Genomic DNA, 21268 nt, shown 5'->3' with positions numbered 1-21268 from the left:
TAATGTGTGTGTAATCTCACCTGCACATTCAGAACAGGCTCATTATAAAATCAAGCCAACCAAAACTGTCCATGTGAGACCTATTTAACCCTAATTTTTACAATGTACACAATAAATACAGTCCTCTACTGTATATACTCTTCATATGACATGCTTCATGCTTCAGAGCACATTACAGTACTGTGTGCTATTCTATCATGGAAATGACCAATTATTAGAGTCTGTGTTCTTATTAGGAAAATTTACATCTATAATATGGAACAAAAAGTCTTGTCCACCATGCTTTACCAGTTCCCAGCTTTTGTAGAGGGACATGTAATCTGCATTTATAAACCTTACTTCTTGTTTTACCCCGCAGGAATAATATGAGCTTTTTTGAGAACCAAGAAACTTTTCCCATTTCTTCTTCTTCTTCTTGAAACCCACTTCTGAAATAATGTCTTTGTTATCCTCTGCTGACCCGAAAAAGTCATCCATGTGATGATCCATGTTTCCCTTGACTTCCATCACAGTCAGACTTTTCTTTCATCTTCAGCTGGTAAAGCACCCAGAAGAGATGCCTTTAACTAAATCTCAGAGAGAGACCTGAGCAACATTTTCATAATCTAATTTTAGCTTCTCTACTTCAGTTGCCACCTAATTTTAGGATTTATTAAAAAAAAAAATAACTATACTTGTTACGTCCCTGACCTTTAGGACTCTTGCTGTGTTCAAAGCTGAAGATGAACACCGTTTGGCTGTTGGCATTAAAGCTGGACTTTATCCCATAATAAGAAGGGGTCGAGGGGCACTAATTTATGGGCTACGGCTAAAAATGGTGTGAAAATGATGCTCTAGTTTCATTTTTAGAAAAATGATTACCAGTTGAAAATTGATCAGGTTCTTAGTAATTGTTTACACTCACCGTAATGAAAACACATTAGGCGAAGCTCTTGTTAAAATGCAGCTCATGTGTTTAACTCTTAGCACAGACTTTTTATTTTTATTTTGCACATCAATAATTTGAAGGTGAAGATTTGTTGTGCTGCTCTTGTAAATGAATACAACATTAAGCATTTTGGTTTTACTCTCCATAGAGGCTAAGGAGGAAACAGAGAGACAGACAATAGACAAAGGCAGTAAACAAAATTAACAAATGACAGCTAGAGACCAAGCTAAGGGGAGATAATGTGAGTGGGATGGAGACAGAGAAAGGAAAAGCATTTGCTATGTGTTGTATAATGTGAGATGTTGTGCTGGGGTTGCAAGATGTCACATCTTAGTCATTCCCAGAAAGCCTTACCGAACATTGAAAGCTTGGTTATAGAAAATCTATTTGTCATTGCAGGATGAGGATTTTTTTCCTCAGGATGCAATATTACATTTCATTCAGTACGCAAAAATGGATGAAACTTAACAAAAGCAAAATGAATACGCTTTTGGACTCAGATTATTTTGCCTCTTATCAGTTGTTACATGTGAATGGTGCCTGTAAATGCCCCCTGAAGGTAGGCAAATGCTGTGCATAACTGTTGTTCTGCACAACACAACCACAACAACACAGAATAATACACACAAAAAGTCCATATCTTGGAGCGTGCATTTGCTAAATTGAAATGCATTCTTCCATTAATTCACATATTGATCGACTACAAAAAAAGGGGGAATAAATTACTCTTTGAATTCAGAGTTTTGCTCATAATAGGAATCATTCATCAGCTGCTTCTCTCCCTCTGGGCTTGTGTTACAGCAAACTAACAGCTCGTGCCGAGGAATTAAAAACGGATTCTCTCCACCTTCACTCTCACAGCACTTATCAATTATCACCAGCCGACATTTTCTGCTACAATACCATTAGTTATGCCAATAAATTCACCGTGGAAGGTTTCCGTTCTGTGTTAGAGAGAAAACAAAGGGGGGTTTGGGAAAAAAACAAATTCCAACTTTGACAGAAACATAACAAAGAGATTTCATTACTAAAAGACAATTTTCAAAAACCTACTCTGTGCTGAAATAATTGAAAAACAGGAAAGAGGCATCAAGGCAGCTTGACTACCATGAATGCCATATCTCAGATCAGAAATGTAAAATTTAGGATCCCAGTACAGTCGGTGTTGTCAGTAGAGTCATTCCACAAGTCAAACCCCATGGCTTATTGAGACAAGCTTTAAATAAAATATGCCACTAGTTAGTTACAGATTCTTTGGAAGCTGCTGCTGCACTGAACTCGTGTTTGATGGGCCACTTGAGACAGTGCAGAGGTGCAGCGGAGGAAAGAGGAGGGGGAACACTGGATATGGACAGAGAAAGGGACAATAGATTTTCTGATGATATAAGTCCCAGAGCTTGAGGAGCTTCAGCAGATTAATTGATAGTGAAATAATGAGAGTTTTTAAACACACTGCCTCAATAGAGGACTCTTCCTCTCTCACACACTTCTATTAGGTTTAGGATGTCTTCTTCTCTGCCTGGCTCCTCTGACAGTCTTTGTTTCTCTCTCTACTCTAATTCGTGACTATGTGTACTCTGCAATTAACGGTGGAGTCAATCTGCTTTAGGACACACATTGAAGGTTTAGATTTAGTTGTTTTTTTTGGCAGAATATGGCAGAAATATAGTATAATAGTCATCAGTATGTTTTCATTAGTGTATAATAACCTATAAAAAGTGTGTGGCGAGGGGTATTCTGTTGGTTGAATTATGCAGCCACATTGCTACATGTCACTACATGTCCTCTGTCCACAGTAAAGATACAATACTAAATCACTAAAAAAAAAAAAGATGAAAATTGAGAAAGTGGGGGGACCAACCTTGAGCCATGCCTCTTGCACAGCAAAACTCTTATTCTACTACTCTTCTAAAAAAATAAATGCACAACAAAAAGTGCCATGTGAAAGTGATCCGCAAAACAAAAATGTCTCATGGAAAGCACATTGACTCACGCAGAGGACAGACCATATGGTCCCATTAGTCACTAGAAACCTCACTTTCCCACACATAACTTGCCAAAAGACTAATTCACTTATAGCAGCAAAGACTTGCCAAGGTAACACCCATGGACTAGATAACCAAATAAACGATGGTGAGGCACAAACAAATGAGAGCCACATCATGCCGAAAGGGATGGAGACATTCATTAAGCTAAGGGCTGGAGGAAAGGTAGCAGCAGGACTCTGAGCACTGCAGCAGGAAGACAGATGATCTCTGAGAGAATGAAGGTAACACCAACTGTACCTGCAGTCCCTGGAAACTTTTCCTAATCAACTTAGTGTTTTTGGATTAGAGAGGTATATAAATGAGGGACAATGGGGTTCATTCAGGTGCAGAGAGTTTTGTAAGGCAGTCAATTTGCTGGCTACAGAAACAAATGTCTGTAGATTACACAAACAAAAGGATACATTTGCAATGAAACAAAGCTCAGTTTTGGGGTGCACGCTTCCTGTCCACATTCCCATATGATTAGAAATTCGGGGTAATTCTTTACAAATTAAATCCTGTTGCATAAACACTACAGATGTTTACAGTATGTGGGTACCTTATGCACGAATAATAATGAAAAACATGACAGAAATCCACATATGGGTCCTCATGAAAGATGCTGTTCTAATTTATTCTGATTTATATTCAAGACACATGTAATCTAGACTAACAGAGAGATTTGATCCAGCAGACGGAATTTGGCATTTTAGCTAAGTTGTTGTGTGGTAGAAACTGACACATCTCTAGTGATGACAACAATATGCTGGTAGGTTTGGCAGAGCACAGCAGCAGCTGTTCTCGTGGCCTTCCCCAGCGGTTTTCACATGGTCCTTTTTAGTAAACCCTCTCTTTTAACTTCTTATGTTGTTCTCTTGGTGGCTATGACATCCATCACTTTCTCTGTGCTTTCTCTCCATGTCATCTTTTACTGAAGCTGTAACGCATCTGCCTGTTTTAAAATAGACCGCTATTTTTTACCTGAGCATCACCATCATTTAAATTATTTTCCGCTTTCCATTTTGTTTGAACAATTATGGATGTGGGTGTTTCCCAACTGCCTAATAAGGCATCTTTGAGGCAGTGTGATTATGTTAATTGATGATAATTAAAGTCGCATGAGTGTGCCTCACATGAGTCATTAAAATTCATCAACATATGTGTGAATATGACACCAGATGCCTCTGAACATTTGATTATTTTGTTTTTTCACATTTGGAATTTGGGGCGATGTTGGTGCAGTGGTTAGCACCGCCATCGCTTTCTGTGGGGATTTTGCAGATGTTCTCCCTGTGTCTGTGTGGATTCTCTCTGGGAACTCGTCCCACTCAAAATAGCCCGTAGGTGTGAGTGTGAATGGTTGTTTGTCTCTATGTGCCCTATGATGAGCTGGTGACTTGTCTAGGGTGTACCCTGTCTCTCGCCCTGAGTCAGCTGGGATAAGCGGTAATGGATGCATGGTTGTTTTTATTTGTAATTATGATCACAAATGTATGAGTGCTTTCAGTAAGCTTTCCATGCTATAGAATAGAAATATTCTGTAGAAAATAAACGGTTTTCTTTCATGTGAGGAGTTAGGATAAATGAGCAGACTGGTAGCACTTTCATGTCTGCACAGGGAATTTAAGGGCTACTGTACTGGGGGATTTAGCTGGCTTAAGGGTTCACCAATATAGGTTGCCAGGTCATAGAGTCTAGACATGACTTTATAAAACTTTGCTGAAGGTGTGAGACACATGGACACAAATAGACCCCAGTCCTTCAGCCTCATTCATCTGTCTGCCACATACATAGAGGTGTGAGGGTGGCAGTTTCATTAATAGAGGTTAGATTTCTTGGCTTGGCCAAGTAAAAACCTACTGTGGCATTACCCACTGGTTTGTGAACAACTATTTATAAGTTTGGCATTATGGACATTGCTATCTTGGTTTTGCAGAGCCTAAAATGAGTAATATATCATATATTATAGCAAAACAGTACCCTAAAATATGCTTATGCTACATTTGAGACAAGAAATGGGCAATGCAGTAACAGAATTGTGATTTGATCAGGACTACCTAGTTTGATCCGTTCAGGCTATTATAGGCACCGTTCTTTGATTACTTGGTTGTACTTTAAATGTTTCTCCTCTAATCCAAGAAGGTACCTAGGTTGATTTGAGTTTAATGATCCCTGTGTTTTGCATTGGACAGACTCACTGGGACTTGTCAGTCATAAGGTAGTGACACCCTAAAGCTTACCCTCCTTATTGTCTTTTTTACTCTAAATGGGACCATGATGTGCAAAATAAACACCATGCTGTATGACAGCTTGAGCTAGTGACTGAGACCATAAACTCATGAGGAAATTGTTTACTGAGGTAATAAATTGAGGTAGAAGCAGGGCTGTTTCTCCATAAGGCTCTATACAATCAGATTTTTTCTGCAGTACATGTACACTACAGGTGAAATACACTTCCATGTTGGCTTTATTTCACAGACCCGAAAGCTCTGCCCACTAATTATGTACTGTCAAGCTGCCACCAGCTTAGTCTGCCTGCCCAGCTCCATCGCTGTCTCTGGAATTACTCTTACTTCATTCAACCAACCATCTGAAAAAAACTTGATTGTTTTCTAATTAAACAGTGTGGTCCAAGATCTGTTTTTGGGTCCAGGTATTATGAACCATAAATTATTTATATATGAATCAAACAAAAGGGATTAAACATGTAAATTGGTCATTTTTAGAGGTGGTAGTAGATGGATTTTGTTACCTTTGGTTGGCTAGCTGTCTTCCCTGCTGCTGGATATATCTTCATATTTGCAGTACAAACATGAATGTGGTAACCTTGTCTTCTAAATCTAAATCTATTCCCCAAAATATCTAAACTAAAAACTGCTCATAAATCCTCTTATTCAGCCAGGAGCATTGTTATTTGTCCACCGCTACATCATGCCCATTTCTACATTATAGTGACCTTTTCTATCTTTAATGAAGCATGACCTTTTTAAATTTGATGAAGTAAATATATTATGTAGATAAAGAAACTGATTTGAAACACACACCACACATACACAAGCAGAAATTTCTACTAACCCTGAGAGGTGACTGAATCGGCAATCCAGTGACTTCAACCTGTGCCATGTCATCGGCATACACACTGAGCCCGTGGATGAACAGGATTGGACTGCTGTACAGGACATCTTGCTGAGGAACCAGATTCAGATCTTCATCCACGTGGAAGTTGGGGTCCGAAACCTTAAATTTCACGTCCTCGTTCCCCGCACAGTCATCAAACTCGACTGGAAGGAACAAACAAAAAGGTAGATGTTATGCCTTCACTCCTAACAATGAAAATGTCTGCCATATGAAAGTCACTAAGGTATATACTGCACTGACAAGAACAGAACTGTAGGGGTTGCCAAACGATCCACAAAAACAAGTAATTCTCAGATATAAACGGATGCCCTGAAGATAAACAGAAGCCCTGAAGAAAGAGCAGAATGATCTGAAAGGCTCTGCCAGCTAGGGTACAATAAAAGTCAGTGATCTCTATTCACACAAGCCTGCTGCAATATTTATGACCCACTGCACAACATGCTACGCACTGTAGACTTATTAATGTGTCTGACTTGCGTTTGCAGGGTTATTGCATTTACTACAGAGAATGCAGCAGCACCCGGTTAGAGGACTTGATGAGAAGAAAGGATTTAAGGGTACAAGGGAAGAAAAATGTCACCTTTTGAGTCTCGTGCACGTGGCGCGTGTACATGTGAGCTTGTCTTGTCTGACTGAGGGAGATACCGCTAAGGACTCAACCAGGCTTTATCCCTTCTGATCATGTTCATCCTCTTTTTATCGCTCTTACACACTCTCCTCGGTGTCGCGACATGATCCCCATGTCCCACCACCACCCTCCACCCTCAGCCCTGACAATCCTTCCCCTTCCCACATCCTTCACCGTCCCTTTACCCCGGCCTCCCACGAAGCTTTCTTACTGCTGTGGATCGTGGAGTCACACGTACAGAGAAGTCGGGGGAGTCACACATACAGAGGAGGTCTCTATGTGTGGATGTGTACACGTAAAGCAGGTGCAATGGGAATTAGCTACAAGACTCTGTGAGGGCCTGAAAGTGGAAGACGCAGACAAGTGCCTGCTGCAGACATATGGTGGCATAGCCTTCATTATCTCACTTCTGTTTGAGATCAGGACATAGAATATTCCATATCTAATGCAGCCACATGTTTCTGGTGTGACGTGTCTGTTACCAAGGCTACAAATACCAGTTAGGGCATTATAAAAGCAAGGAAAATGTAGATGAGATTATGTTCCTCAACTCATCTGAGGACTTGTATGAATCATCGGTTACTGATATGATTCTTTCGGTTTTATATAAAACTTTGTGGTAGCTCATGACTGACTGAAGGAAATTCTTTGTAGGAAATCTGTAAATCTGTGTTCTGTTCACATCAGGGACTGGGAGGCCAACTTGTTGAGGAAGAAATGGGTGAGAAATTCAGATTTGAGCAGATATTTATCAAGTTTTTTGAGAGCAGTTTGTGAATCATTGGCGCTTCTGTGAAGAAAAAGGAGATCTCCCATCTTCAGTGCAAAGACTTTCTCTGCTGAACCAGCTCATTAAAAGTTGAAGCAAATCTTCTATAATGTTAATGCTGAGCTGTTGAGTCCTCACTACCTTACAAATACAATGTGTCAACACAACCGGTTATTTTCAATGTTTTGTTTTGTGTCACTGTTTTTTCTTGTGGCTTTATGTTCTTTAAGATTTTTAAGAAATCAAACCCAAAGTCTGATACTCTTTTTGTCTGCATTGTTTCAATAAAAGCCATTCAAGGTACATTCTGTAACTACCTCTCGGTGTAGTTGTTTTTATTGTTAGTGGCCATCATCGTCATGCAAGATTTAAATGATCTATGTATTCACACACAAGGGATTAATAAGAAAATAATCAAAGATGCAATGCAGCATTACTATTTTCAGTATTATCTAATAGAAATCAATCACACTGTTGCTGTCTACACCACAGCATCAGAGCTATATTTACTTATGCACACATTAGGAATAATTCTTCACATTCCAGCTGGATTAACACAGGTGAAACCCAATGTATTTATCAACAAGGTTAGCAATGACAGCGATTGCTCATCATAAATGTGTCAACAAACAAGACCTGGTGATTTTCTGTATTTTTTTTTTGTATTATTTTTTTTTTTTGAGAAGATCATTACTAAGTTTTGCAGTGAGCAATGGAACAAGAAGGAGCTGCAGCCAGCTGTTAGGTGAAGAGGTGATGCTTGTGACAGGCTGCACACCTCCAACTTTTCAGCAAGGTAATCATCTTTACTGTGCCCTGCTGTTATTGGGAAGACTACTTGCACAGTGTGCCATGTGATCCTTTCCCAGATGCTCATGACACGATGGGAAAAGCCAATTATTGACTGACTTTAAAATTAAAATGTGTTTGGCTGTGTTGTACACAGATTCTGACAAAGTAACATACTCAAGGATTATTTGTTTTTCATAGAACTCTGGGAAATGTAGTATTAAAATGCACTTTGTTACCACTAGGAATAGCTAAATTATTCAGGACTAAAATCTTTAATTTGATGTTATTAAATTATTAAATAGTAGATAGGGGAATGTTTTATAGCATAGCAACATATCTATATATATATATATATATATCTATATATTATTATATATATATATACACACACACCATACATAATACCATAGTGCCATTAATGTAGCCATTATTCACAAGTTATAATAAACACTGAATATAGGACATAATTTATTTGAAGCAGTATATACCTCTTTAATTTCAGGAATGATGAGTCGATTAAGAATAATAATCCTCACTGTATTTAAGTCTTAATGATTCCTAATGCATACAGATCACCACCCAGTTGGGGAATGCACAATGGCCACCCACCATTGTAAATAACACATGTTGTTCTACTATAAAGACCCTATTACTGTTCATGTTTCTCATCAAATAAAAAGAGGTACAGTCTAGCTGGGATTTCTAACAATCTACTGGAAGACTTCATCCTCCTGTCCACCTACTCCTCCATCCTTCCCACTGCTTCACCCTGTAGAAACAATTCCTGTGTGTCTGACTCAAACTCTTCAATCCGCACGTCTCCCATCACAGCAGCATGGAGTGAAATGGGAAAAGTCCACGTTTAGCACCGCTTGACTATAAAATCAATAGACTGAAGTCTATCAAAGCACTCATTTTGTACACTTAACCTTTGTGACTGTTTAGTCTGGCCTCTTTTATCTCTCTCGCTACAGACATTTAAAAATCTCCCCTCTGGACAGAATCGTTTTCAGCCATCTGGATGAGGGTAAGAAGAGAATACCAGAGTGAAAAATAGAGGAGGGGACAAAAGAAGAAGGGAAAAGAACAGAAAAATTTAAAAAGAAAATGACAGGAAAGGCGAGGCATCAGTGGACACTGGGGAGAGCTACAAAGTCAACAACCTACTCTCCAGGGAAACAAGGCTTCATCTCAATATTCAACTCTCACTTCTAAGCCAAAGCATGAAAGATGTGTTCATTTCCATTCCCATTACAAGCCTCAGATTTATTTCAATAACTTGGGTGCGCTCTTTAGAGCCTGCAAATTGCAGCGCCAAACAGTGTCAGTGGCATTTCAAAGGCAGCCAGAGAGTGTTTGATGGTATTCTAATGTTGTCAGGTTTTGGGGGATTTCAGAGGAGAGCATGGTGAGCTGAAAGCTTTGAAGTCAGGCAACAATGACAGAACGCAACTTACCCCACTCACCATGAGCAGTGCCATGCACCCACTCTCTTTCTTCAGAGTGCTGGCTCAGGGTTGAAATAACTGTGCACAACATGGATTAGGGTCGACAAAATCCCTCACTGATGACTCAAGAGGAGAACGAGGGTGAATAGGGTGAGCGGGTTGGGAGGGGTCCAACTTTTCCTCAAGTTTGACATTCAAGTTCCTTTCAGGCCAAAACCTCCCGTGGAGCCCGAGAGAGGCAAAAACTCAGAAATTCAGTCACCTAGGGCTGTGGTGACTGTTCCATCAGCTTTCTTGGCACCAAAAACACCAACTCAAAGTACGCAGAAAACATCACATTATTCAGGGGTTGTAAAAGAGACAATTAAATTCAGACACCTAATTGAATAATTCAAGTAACAGAACAAACAGACAATCAACACCCACATACACTTGTTGTGTTTTACAAATTACACCCAACTGTCAACCAGAGATATCCTAGTCAGAATATTTAACATGAGATCCCTCCGTTAAGTTACACAGTTATATTTCTGTATACTCAAAAGGGGAAATGGAGTTTTTCAACATCAGTCATCATGTCAGCAACCTTCTTAGAGATGAAACGTGTTAAATGTTTCCAACAAGACCATCAGAATAATAAAAAATCTACACACACAATCTTGAGTTTCTGCCTCTCACTGATGAAGCAACATATTTATCAAATCTAACATTATCCAAGTGTATTTAGATTGCCTCCACCTTTGTCAGACATAGAAATTGGATTTTCTCCCCCTCCTCTGTCAGGTACTAAAGTTTTCCTTTGAGGTGTTTTGAAGACAATTTTCTGTCTCGTAACTAAATGTCAAGTCTTCACGATGGGAGAGATGGGAATCAGAGGAGTAATCTCAAAGGTGGCAGCGCGGGTGTGTTTGAGCTGATAGCTGCCGTGTCTAACCAGACAGAGTGTGCTTAGCCTCATAAAAAAGGCTCAGGAGAACACCGTTCTCAAATAATCACTTGGTATTAGAGAGGGAGCAGCTTTTGAAAATGTATTTACACCCTGAATTGCATTTTACCCTGGAGTTTCCTATCACAGAGTATTGTGTAAGACCCATTATTGGGATTCAGTGGTAACAAGGCGTGGGCTTTTCAGCAACAAAGATAACAGTTGGAAAGATTTGGCAACTAAGGGCATTGCAATCACAGAATTTTTCATGAGTTCAACAGACATAAAATCCCCCACATCCACCCTTGATGTCGCTCCAACCAGTCTTTTTATGTCAGATGTGGGATTGCTAAATATCAGGTAGCAGAAAAGTGTGTAGGTATTTTGGTATTTTTCATGTCACTCACAGGAGGGAAAATGTATTGCGTGTGTCACTTTACAGTAAGTGTGGTCTATGCATACTAATATTTATGTGTGTCTGTGTGTGTAGGTGTGTGTGTGCGTTCTGGCAGGCATGTGTGCAAGGTTTGATGTATGGCACTGTTCTCTACGCTGGTGACTAAAGCCAATTAAAGTAAAGTTCCTCTCTGAGCTAAAGCAGCATCACAGTCCTCAAGTGAGTTCTCACATGGACTGTCAAAGGTCAGCTGGGCTTCATAGCTACACAAGACATCTACCTCTAATACTCCCAATGCCATGTTGCTCTAGTGCATGAGTAACATACATGTTTCTTTCTTCATATATCTATCTATACCTTAAACCTTCTAGAATCTTTTACATTACCTTGTTTGTGACAGGTCCTACGGATGCAAAAGGCCATACGCTTGACCTAGTTTTAACCTATGGCATAGGGATCCCAGATGTCAAGTGTTGTGATGCTTTTATGTTAGACCACCAACATTTAACATGATCTTACCTTGTTTTACCTATGGCCCACTGCCTATCAAGTTCTAGAATTTTTAACTCATCTTCTGTTTCTAAATTCTTCTACGCCAGTGAACTGCTGAGTAGTTTTAATAAAACCTGTTTTTCTGTTTTAGATCTTGTCACCCCTTTTAAGTTAAAATCTAGACACCTTTCAATGTCCTGGGTAAATGAAAATATTTGGCAGAGCGTTTATTGAAATAACTAATTTGTCAGTTCATTTGGATCACCTAAGGTTGCTACTTAAGCAGAGGTTAAAAACTCTAGAACAAACTATTTCGCCACATTAATTAAAAAATCCAAGAATGTTGTTTAACACTGTGAGTCGTGTTGGTGATCCTCCCTCAGGTCAGATATTAGATGCCAACCCTTAGACATTTCTGTCTTTTTTCACTGAAAAGATCACAAATATTTGAAATTCCATTTCTCCCTCAGACTCCCCAATAATTGTTGCACAGTGCCTTTCTGCTCATCAACTCTCCCTTCACGTGCTAAATGAAATAGTAATGAAAATGAAACCCTCAACCTTTCCATTGAAGGATGTTTTAACTGATTTATTTCAACCACTAAACCATCTAAACCTTAAACCTTCTAGAATCTTTTAGATTATCTTGTTATGTGACAGGTCCTACAGATCTACCAAAAAGATGATCAACAAATCACTTTGTTTGGCGTGCAAGTCTGTTATAATTGCACATCAGCTCCTCTGTGAACCACTATGACTGATGGTTACCCATAAAACCATGCTCAGTGTAGGTCCACAAAAAACGTTCACATTTCTCTGTAGTGATGTGTCGGTCGCGAACGAGCTGGTTCAAAGAGCCGGCTCTTTTAAGTGAACGATGGGAGCCGGCTCCCGTCCGTCCGTTTTTTTTTCTTTTTTAAATGTATCTCTTTAGGTAAAGTACCTGCAGGCACTGCGGGCATTGGCTATGGGTGTCACGTGCATGCTGTGCAACCAATCATGTGAGGATTGACAAGGAGCACACCACCAAGCAGGGAGGGGCGGGGGTAGCACCGCTGAAAGGTGACAAGAGACAAGAAGAGGGAGACACGCTGAAGGAGAGAGGGGAGTGAAGACGAGACAGGAGTGTGGTGCAAAGATATATCATTTTTTACACTATACCAAAAACATTTTGGTTTTATTTGTCCAGATGTCAGTGATCGGCAATAACAAACACATTTACTTTAATGCTGTTATTTAATTTCTCTTTTTTCTCTTCAGTACTGTGTGTGTGTGTTTATATAAATATAAAAAATAAAATGTTAATAGCTGTCCTTTTTTTAAATTTCTATGCTTAGGTTTTTCTAGGCGTTTCTATCTGCTTTGTGTAGCAGAGTGGTTCTTCAAGCAAGTTAGTGCATTCATTGGGTGGTTTCAGGGAGTTACAAGGGATTTTACAACTGTAAATGCAGTTGGCTAGAGCAAATTATTGAAATTCAAGTGATATATGCGTTCAAATACAAATCACAAGTAAAAACAGCACTAAATTTGCATGAATTATATGAGGTAGAAGTGGTAAAATGAAGAGCCACTTGGGAGCCCAAAGAGCCGGCTCTTCTTGGTGAGCTGAGCCAAATGACCCGGCTCACTAAAAAGAGCCAGAATTCCCATCACTATTTCTCTGCACATAAGCACAATTGTGCCACTCAACCCCAAATTTCTCTGTAGGGTCAGGCCAGCTTTTTCTGTGTGTGCATGAATGCTTGAATGAGCAGCCAAAACCTTATGTAGTGATTTGAATGAAAGCACAAGATGGCTTCATATTGCAATAGGAAAATATGTTTTGATAGACATTTAATGCTGGATTATGTTTTTTATCAATACATTGAGTTAATGAGCAAAACCGTGTTAATGAAAAGCTGCAAAATGCTGAAAACAAACATATTTGCTAAATGTTCACCAACAAAATGTGAAAATGTGAATGTTTCCATCCACTACTGTCATATGCTCACTGGGAGTTGGTTCAGTGCTTAGCACTGTTGTCACAGCAAAAGGACTTGAGTCCTTTCTGTGTGGAGTTTGGATGTTCTTCACATGTCTGCGTGGGTTCTCTCCAGCTTCCTCCCAAAACAAAGACATGCAGTTAATAGAGATGAGATATACTTTATTAATCCATGAAGGGAAATAATAGGTTAACTGGTGGTAGGTTTGAATGTGTTTGAATGGTTGTTTGTGTCTATGTGTAAGCTCTGTAATAAACTAGCAGGGTGTATTCTGCATCTCGCCTAACGTCAGGTGAGATCAGCTCCAGCACCTTGTGACCCTGATGAGGATAAGTGCTTATGGAAAACGGATGGTTCCCAAGATAAGCATTCAGGAAAATCAGAGCACAGCTAGATGACATAATTAAAATTGTGCCAGTTGAATGTCAAACAGTAACAAGAGGCTGTGTCTGCAAAATGAGTACAGTAGATAAACAACTTTTTCTGTTCCCATCAAAAGTTAAATGTACATATTACACTTAAATTACTTTTCTTTCAAGAATGTGAAAACACTTTCCTTTTCACTGGACAAATGCATTTTAAAACGCCATTATTCTGCACAGCTATTTTTGTGTGACACGGTAATTAAACCATTGTGCATCAAACAGTTCATTGTTTTATAGCTGTCCTCTGTCACGGCGTACAATGCATTTCTGCTAACGCAAAAATAACTAGCTAATTATAACACATGACGTACCCCTCGAGTGTTCTTACAAATAACAGGCCCTTAAAATGTCAACTTGTGCCGTCAGAAAAATATTATTTGTGTTTTTTTTTTGTTTTTTTTTAACTACAATAAAAACTGTCAAAACAGAAGAAAAGTTACCCTGTGCACTGACATTCTTGAAGTTGTTTACTTGGTTTAGAGATTTTGTTGAATCACCGGCTTAGAATTGTGCAAAAGTTGATTATGATAAGAGGACACTTACGAAACAGATCAGTGTCGAACAGCTTTGCAGCTGAGTTAGTCATTTTACAAACTGTGAACAGATGAAGCTATCAGCTATCATGGCAGTCTCGTGTGAATTCGGATCACCATCTTTTATCATGCACATGAAAAGGTTTTCTTTGGCGTTGTGCCAAAGAAGACCTAGTGCTCCATGCAGCGGATGGTTTAGTTTTGTGATCTGATGATCCGGTTTGTTACACTGATCTCGAAGGTTCCTTGTTTCCAGCCAACAACCAGAGATGGTTCATTTTCTACAGTTTTAGTCTGCTGTCTGTTTCCCTTTCTGTAAATTGAGGTCCCTGTTTGTATCTTTCTGCCGAAAAAAATCAGTAAAAGTGCAACAGAAGAGGAATGAGAGAGTAAGCAGGAGAGAAAGATAGAGTAATTATAGTGAAATAATGATGGTTCAGTGTTCTCTCACATGAGGCTCAGGGTGATCCTCTCCTTGTTATCGCCCTGAGTTACAGCATGTCCACCTCACTGGGACAGGAATGCCAGGACACTGCCACCAGGCAACACACATGCACACAGTTTCTACAAAATAATGAACCTAATACTTGTCTACAATTTTATTAGACTCATTTTAATCCACCAGGCCTTATTAGATATAATTGATGCTCAATAAACATCACATGAACTAACTAATGGTCAGATGCAGTCCAGAATTCGGTGTCAGACTTGTGCTCATATCATACATATCTTCATTCTTTCATTATTGTTTAACACTGATATAAAACCACGATTTTTCAAATGTCATTAGTTCGGACAAATTGAATAGATGAAATGTCAGCCATTCAACCTGGGGAGGACTTGGATGTCTGTACAAAACCACATGGTATTCCAGCTAATAGTTGTTGGGACATTTAGTTTAAAAGCACAAAATCTCAGGGGATGACCAGAAAACAAACTGGTGCCAATTATCTAGTAAATGTTGAGATATTTCTTAGAAAACCTTTGATCTGCTGTCAGATAACTGTCAAGTCAGGAGAATTCATTCCTGTGGAGACCATACATGTCTGTACAGTTCCATGGCCATCCATTGTGAATTTGTTGCAAATGGTGAACTGACTGGCCTTCACTGGCACCTGTAGACTTTTGTTGAACAAAAAAAAAACAACCCACTGGCTGTGGTCCATTTCAGACGCGTCTCTATGCTCGACTAAGAAGCCAGGCACAGAAAAGGCATAGAGAATCTGGTGGATTTTCAAAATAAAATACCCCGTGCAAACTGCCGGTCGTAAAAATAGACAAAAGCTAAACTAATTAACTATGCAGCATGTATACACATGTAGAAGCATCTTTAGAAGAACATACACCGGGAAAATGGTCAAATCTGAGCAAGTAAACACAGTCTGGTGGGCTAAACGCTCGCTTCTTAAACGCTCCTGGAGGGGTTTGATGTTGCATGGAGGACAGACCAAATGCACGATGCTTAAGCAACGTGCCGTGGAAGGGCCCTGTGGGGTTTCGGTGTTAGTTATGGTCAGATGTTATGATCCATGTGAAGCACAGGTGGTTTTTCAGCTGCTTCACAATAGCAGGACTGCAGAAATCAGTATTGCTCCAGATGATGAGGCTTCACTGCCAGAGCCAATTCATGCTAAATTGCTGTGGGTAATTTCTAAACAGTATACATTTGCAATCATAACAGTCACTGCTCTTTAACTGCATGCAGCATTAAATAACTGCAGTGTATTTTATTCTCCTGATAGATGTTGGGGAAAGAAAACACTTCACTTCCGATCCACATACAGTATCTAGTAGTTTTTGTTTGTTTGTTTTCTCTCAGTTTTATTTAATTTGGATATTTGCGATCATAATATTGAGCCTTGACAATGCAAGGCAAACAAAAAAGAACCTTGGGCTTATTAGATTTTAACAGGGTTTTCCAAGCATCTTTTCTCCGCCATAATTGCAATGTGTATTTCCCCTGACGGGATGCAACACTTTTGTTTATAATCACCCGCATTCATCACGATGCAAAATAAGTAAGAGACAGAATTCTCTTCTCTCTGTCACTCACTCGCAGTTACAAACATAAACAAGATAAAAACTAAACCCATAAAACCAGGCCCTTACTATACCAGCAGTGATTCAAGAAGAGGTCTGAGACAGATCCTGACAGGGGATTACACAACTTATAGTATATAGTATCTTACACATGCCTTAATTGAAGTGTTGCATATTTTCCACTGCATGATTTAAGCAAGTGAACCTGTCGGCATTCCTCAGTGAGTGATTACTGCTGTAAAGCAAGTAATAAAGTGAAAAAAAGCAAACAATTTATTATTTTAATATCATTAATGAATTCATACATTCCATCAGTAAGCTGGTAAGCCCATCAGTGGAAAGATATACTGTTCAAGGTTTTAGTAAATAGTATAAAGTAAATAGCATGCATAACAGCAACAGCAAACATCTTGCTGCCTCGACACAAGCTGGAAATGTTTAGGCCTAAAGGCTTGGTCTTTGAAGTTGCCTGTTTCAAGGTTACACCTGCTTAAATATGAATTCATTTAAATTCCTATTTCGAATCCCATCATTGGACTCTTCACCCTTTTTTTTATGTGAAAATATAAATGAAAATGTATCTGCGCATCCATGTGATTGAGTCCCCCTGAAGCCAAGCTTGACAAGGTTAACCACAGCAACAGATCTCAAGGGAGGGAGTGCGGTTTATTCCGAGCACCATAACAAACTTCAATCAGCCTGTGTTTGTTTGTTAGCGGCAGGGCAAAATGTTTCATCAAAGAGGGCTCGGGCAGGGATGGATGCCAGATAATACTGAGATAGCTGGCAGAGGGGGGACGCACAGAATCATTGCTTTAGTCATTTAAAGGCACATCAGATGTTCGGTTGGTTTCAGAGTTACTGTACATCACTGCATAGTATTCAGTTCAACAGGTATTTGATTTGTATATCAGCAAAAAGGACAAACGATCTTTAGTCATTCACTTGCGCCACCAGGCAGACAATGAAGGAAATGACTTCTGCAGGAGACTCTCTGGGCTCTATTTAAATGATCAGTAGTGCATGGCATGACATGCAAGTGCATTTAGGATGTGTCCAACTCCACCTTTGCTGGTTAAACGGCCTATAATCTGCAAGCAAATGAAGGCGCAAGGCACAAGGGGGTTGTATTTAGTCTCTTAATTAATCATATGTGTGTTTTGGGCGTAACATAAATTAAACCAATCATCTCCCGTTCTCTTTAAAAACCAGGTGTACCCGCACCTGGCTCATTGCTATCTAAACAGCAGATTCTGCAAGTTGGAGCTAAGTTATGGCAGTGATCATGTGCCTATCCTGCCAGGTTGTAACACACATCTGTGATCTCCTGGCAGATGATTTGAATTCTAACGCCAGCTTTACCTATGCACTCATAGCTCCAATATAAAACTCAGGCTGGTCACTTGCAAAGAAATACAGCACAGCACTGATTTTGGCAGCAGTGGGAGTGCATAGGGGTAGTTGGTATTAGTCTCCAAATCCTCTGAGAGGAGAGTCCAGATAGATCAGTCGGTTCAGTCAGCTTTGCAGCATAAGCAAAATTTACAGTTGTACTTGTTTTTGTTGAGTGACGTGTCACGTGGGCCCTCTGCCTCTGCTGTCTTCCAATCTTCTGCCTCAGGAACAACTCCATTTAACCGCATATGAGCAAATGCACCAATATTTATGAGGATAAGGAGTGCTGCTGAGCGTCCCTGCCTGTGTAAAAAGCAGAATGTCCATTCCTTGAGAACTCACCTACCTAGGCACTATTTTTCTATCTGAATCACAGGATCTCTTTAAATATCAGGAAAATATTGTGCCATTGGCTTTAGGTTTTTGTTGGTCAATTCGTACTACACACCCATGGGTTACAAGCACCTTTGCTACTTATACAACAGCTGGGATTTAAATTGACAGCTGTGTTAGGTGGAAACAAGCACCACGTTGTCCCGATTTAAGATATAGCCCTCAGAAATCTCAGCCAAAATTCACTACTATTTTATAAATGAATTATCAAACCAGCCAGAAAACCAGTCACTTAGGTTCACAAATCAGTGATGGATTAATAAACCACAGACAAACTCTCAGCGGATTTGGCTATCAAGAGCTGATAAATGATAAACAGATTACAGGATGTGAAAGTGTCATTTGTCACACTGTTAAACTCAGTTCCAAAATAAATTTCAAAGGTTTGAAAGTCATCCCATATTCTTTCAAATATGATTGCATATGACTGACCATCCGGCACTGCAGGAGTAAGAGAGGAAGCTCTCTTACTCCTAGAAGTCATAGAAAGTGTGAGTAACCGCTTTCTGACTACTGCAGCAGTGCTGCACTCTACAGTAAGTCGACTTCTTAATGCACTGGAGCTATAAATGTTAGATTGTTTCTGCTTGTTCTACATGCTGACCACTGAAAATCCCCAGTTCTCTGAATCTTTATTCAAACTTAGGGTCAGGGATAACATTTCTGTTAAGTCATGTGAGCATGAATGATTCACGTTGATGGACTAGTCCCCCCCAACAGGCCTTGACACAGTCCCCAGAAAGTCCAGAAGGTTGTCCTGCTGTGAAAGTGCTTGAGGGCTGCCTCTTGGACTTTTTCAGTCTTTTATGAAGACTCCACTCGGTAGTGCTGAAAGACTTCGCTTGAGGGATCTGCCTACATTCTATTATGTTCTGATGTTAAAACTGGAATGACAAAATAAATAAGTAATTCACTGAACTCGTGTACACTGTAGCAAGTACAGGGTTTTCAGACAATCTGACCAAACTGCAACACTGACATAAGTACTTGCTGTTTTATATTTAGAAAATGAGAAATTATGTCTTCCCAATAACTTGTTTTATGTCATTTGTTGGTTTATAAAACTGTTCTGTAATATTAGTTCTAACTTTAAACACTGCCACAGATACAAGAGATGCAGTGAGTATACTGACAGTATACAATGACACAAGGTATGCTGCTTGGGATGCTTGGATGCAGAACCTCACCAAAAGATTTGATCTACATCTATCAGGTTGGATGCACAAGACTAAATTAGATGCCAGATGGCTAGACATCTGATCATGTATATTTTTGATATGGCTATATGCCTTTCCAATAATACACACCCCCCGAGCAGCTCAAAGCACCAGTGCACCTGCAGCATATTGTATGTGCACACAACTTCATGGCTGTCTTTAAAAGTATATTCGGGCCAAAGCAGAGGAGGGGATATTTGCCAACCCATTTAACAGCCAAGCAGAAAAAAAAGGCTGAAAACTTCCGCCAACTGCAGTAACACCCAAACCCGTCAATCAAACAACTCTGCGCTACAGGCACACACGCAGGAATACACAAACACACATAAGCGTGCACACACACACACACACACACAAATCCATAAGCAGACGTAATTTCACACAGAAGCTGACATCCAGCAATGCACAGGCATCCAGCAACGCATTCAAGCATTCAGGCAGATCAATAGGCTTTCAGGAAGCCAGTAACACCCAGGTTGAGCCCCTGAGGCTCTAACCAAGTTACTCAGCACTTTCCCTGGCCACTCAAGAGGAGCCATGCAGGGATCTGGGCCAAGAGCCAAAGACAGAAAAGTAGCATATGGGTAAGGACAAAACTTTTGACACAAAGTAATGCTGTCACTTCCATTACAGCAGTCATCATTATCTCCTTAGTGAGTAAGTTCACAGTTCACTTAAATGTCTGGTTGAAGGTCTTGTTGAGGTATGGCCTTTTGTTGGCACAGTCAAAAGTGCACTTTCAGGGATCTGGAGGTTTGACAAATAGCATTTTTCTTGTCATTTTGGTTCCCCAATGATATCACACCAGTGTCTGCATTTAGACCTTTCATTGGACAAATCGTATTTCATTTTTATTTGATGAGCAAAACCACAAAGGATTGAAAGCATCAGAGTCACCCCTGAAGCTCCATTTTTAAAGATATGTTGTATTTAATTAGATGTTATGATGGATAAATAAGACTGTAGCAGGCAACATATTTCACTGGAAATAGCCTTATCAGTGATGGAGAGGAGAGAGAACACAGGGAGATGGAATGACATGAATAAATGTGGAAATATGAGTTTGTTGTGGGAATACTCATTTCATAGCCTATTCCTTAATGGAAAGCTTGCTTTTTTTTTTTTTACTTGTAGCAGAATATGATTCATGAAGACAGCTGAGGAAAACGGAAAAGGTCTATAAAAATAGATTGAAGCAGGAACAATAAAAACATGTATTTCACTAACTGTTGTTACTTGACGTGTTTTAACTGTGCATTAGAAATAATGTGTTTTATATTATTAAGACATTATCATCATATATATTACCATTTGTTAATAAATCACTGAAAGCCATGACCATAATGGTGTTATACCGCATTATAATAAAAGCAGCATGTTACAAAGAAACAGACAAAATGGCTGATTTCCATTTTCAGTGTTTTCTCAATGTATCTGGATATAAATACAAAACGTGTTGCTGGATGAACAAGTACAGATACAAATACAGATAAGCAACACAAGATATTGCCAAAATGTGTCTCCCCATGCACTACTTGTGTTTACACACACAGGTTTTTAAGGAGAAGCAAAAAATATATATTATCGAAAATATATCACATTTAATATGCTGTCTTTTCCTTTTGAGCGAGATTATTAAGCAGTTTATTTCTGGTTAGGTTTGACCCAAAGATAGAGCATGAAAATGTCAAGAAAACGAGACAGCAGTTCCAATCCTGAATGACATCTGTATTCACTTT

At 39.5% G+C, this 21268-nt stretch overlaps 1 protein-coding gene across 1 annotated transcript in view; it reads right to left on the bottom strand.

Annotated features, from left to right (window-relative positions):
• cdh13 (cadherin 13, H-cadherin (heart)) overlaps window positions 1–21268 on the bottom strand; it is a 294086-nt gene that overhangs the window by 178751 nt on the left and 94067 nt on the right. Inside the window, exon 3 of the mRNA XM_027272988.1 lies at window positions 6031–6236. Coding sequence (XP_027128789.1) covers window positions 6031–6236 — 206 coding nt within the window. The remainder of the gene's footprint in view (window positions 1–6030; window positions 6237–21268) is intronic.

Source organism: Larimichthys crocea, chromosome XXI, assembly GCF_000972845.2.
Source record: "Larimichthys crocea isolate SSNF chromosome XXI, L_crocea_2.0, whole genome shotgun sequence".
NCBI lineage: Eukaryota > Metazoa > Chordata > Actinopteri > Sciaenidae > Larimichthys > Larimichthys crocea.
Note: the sequence above shows the minus strand (reverse complement) of the source record. Positions and strands in the feature narration are given on the sequence as shown.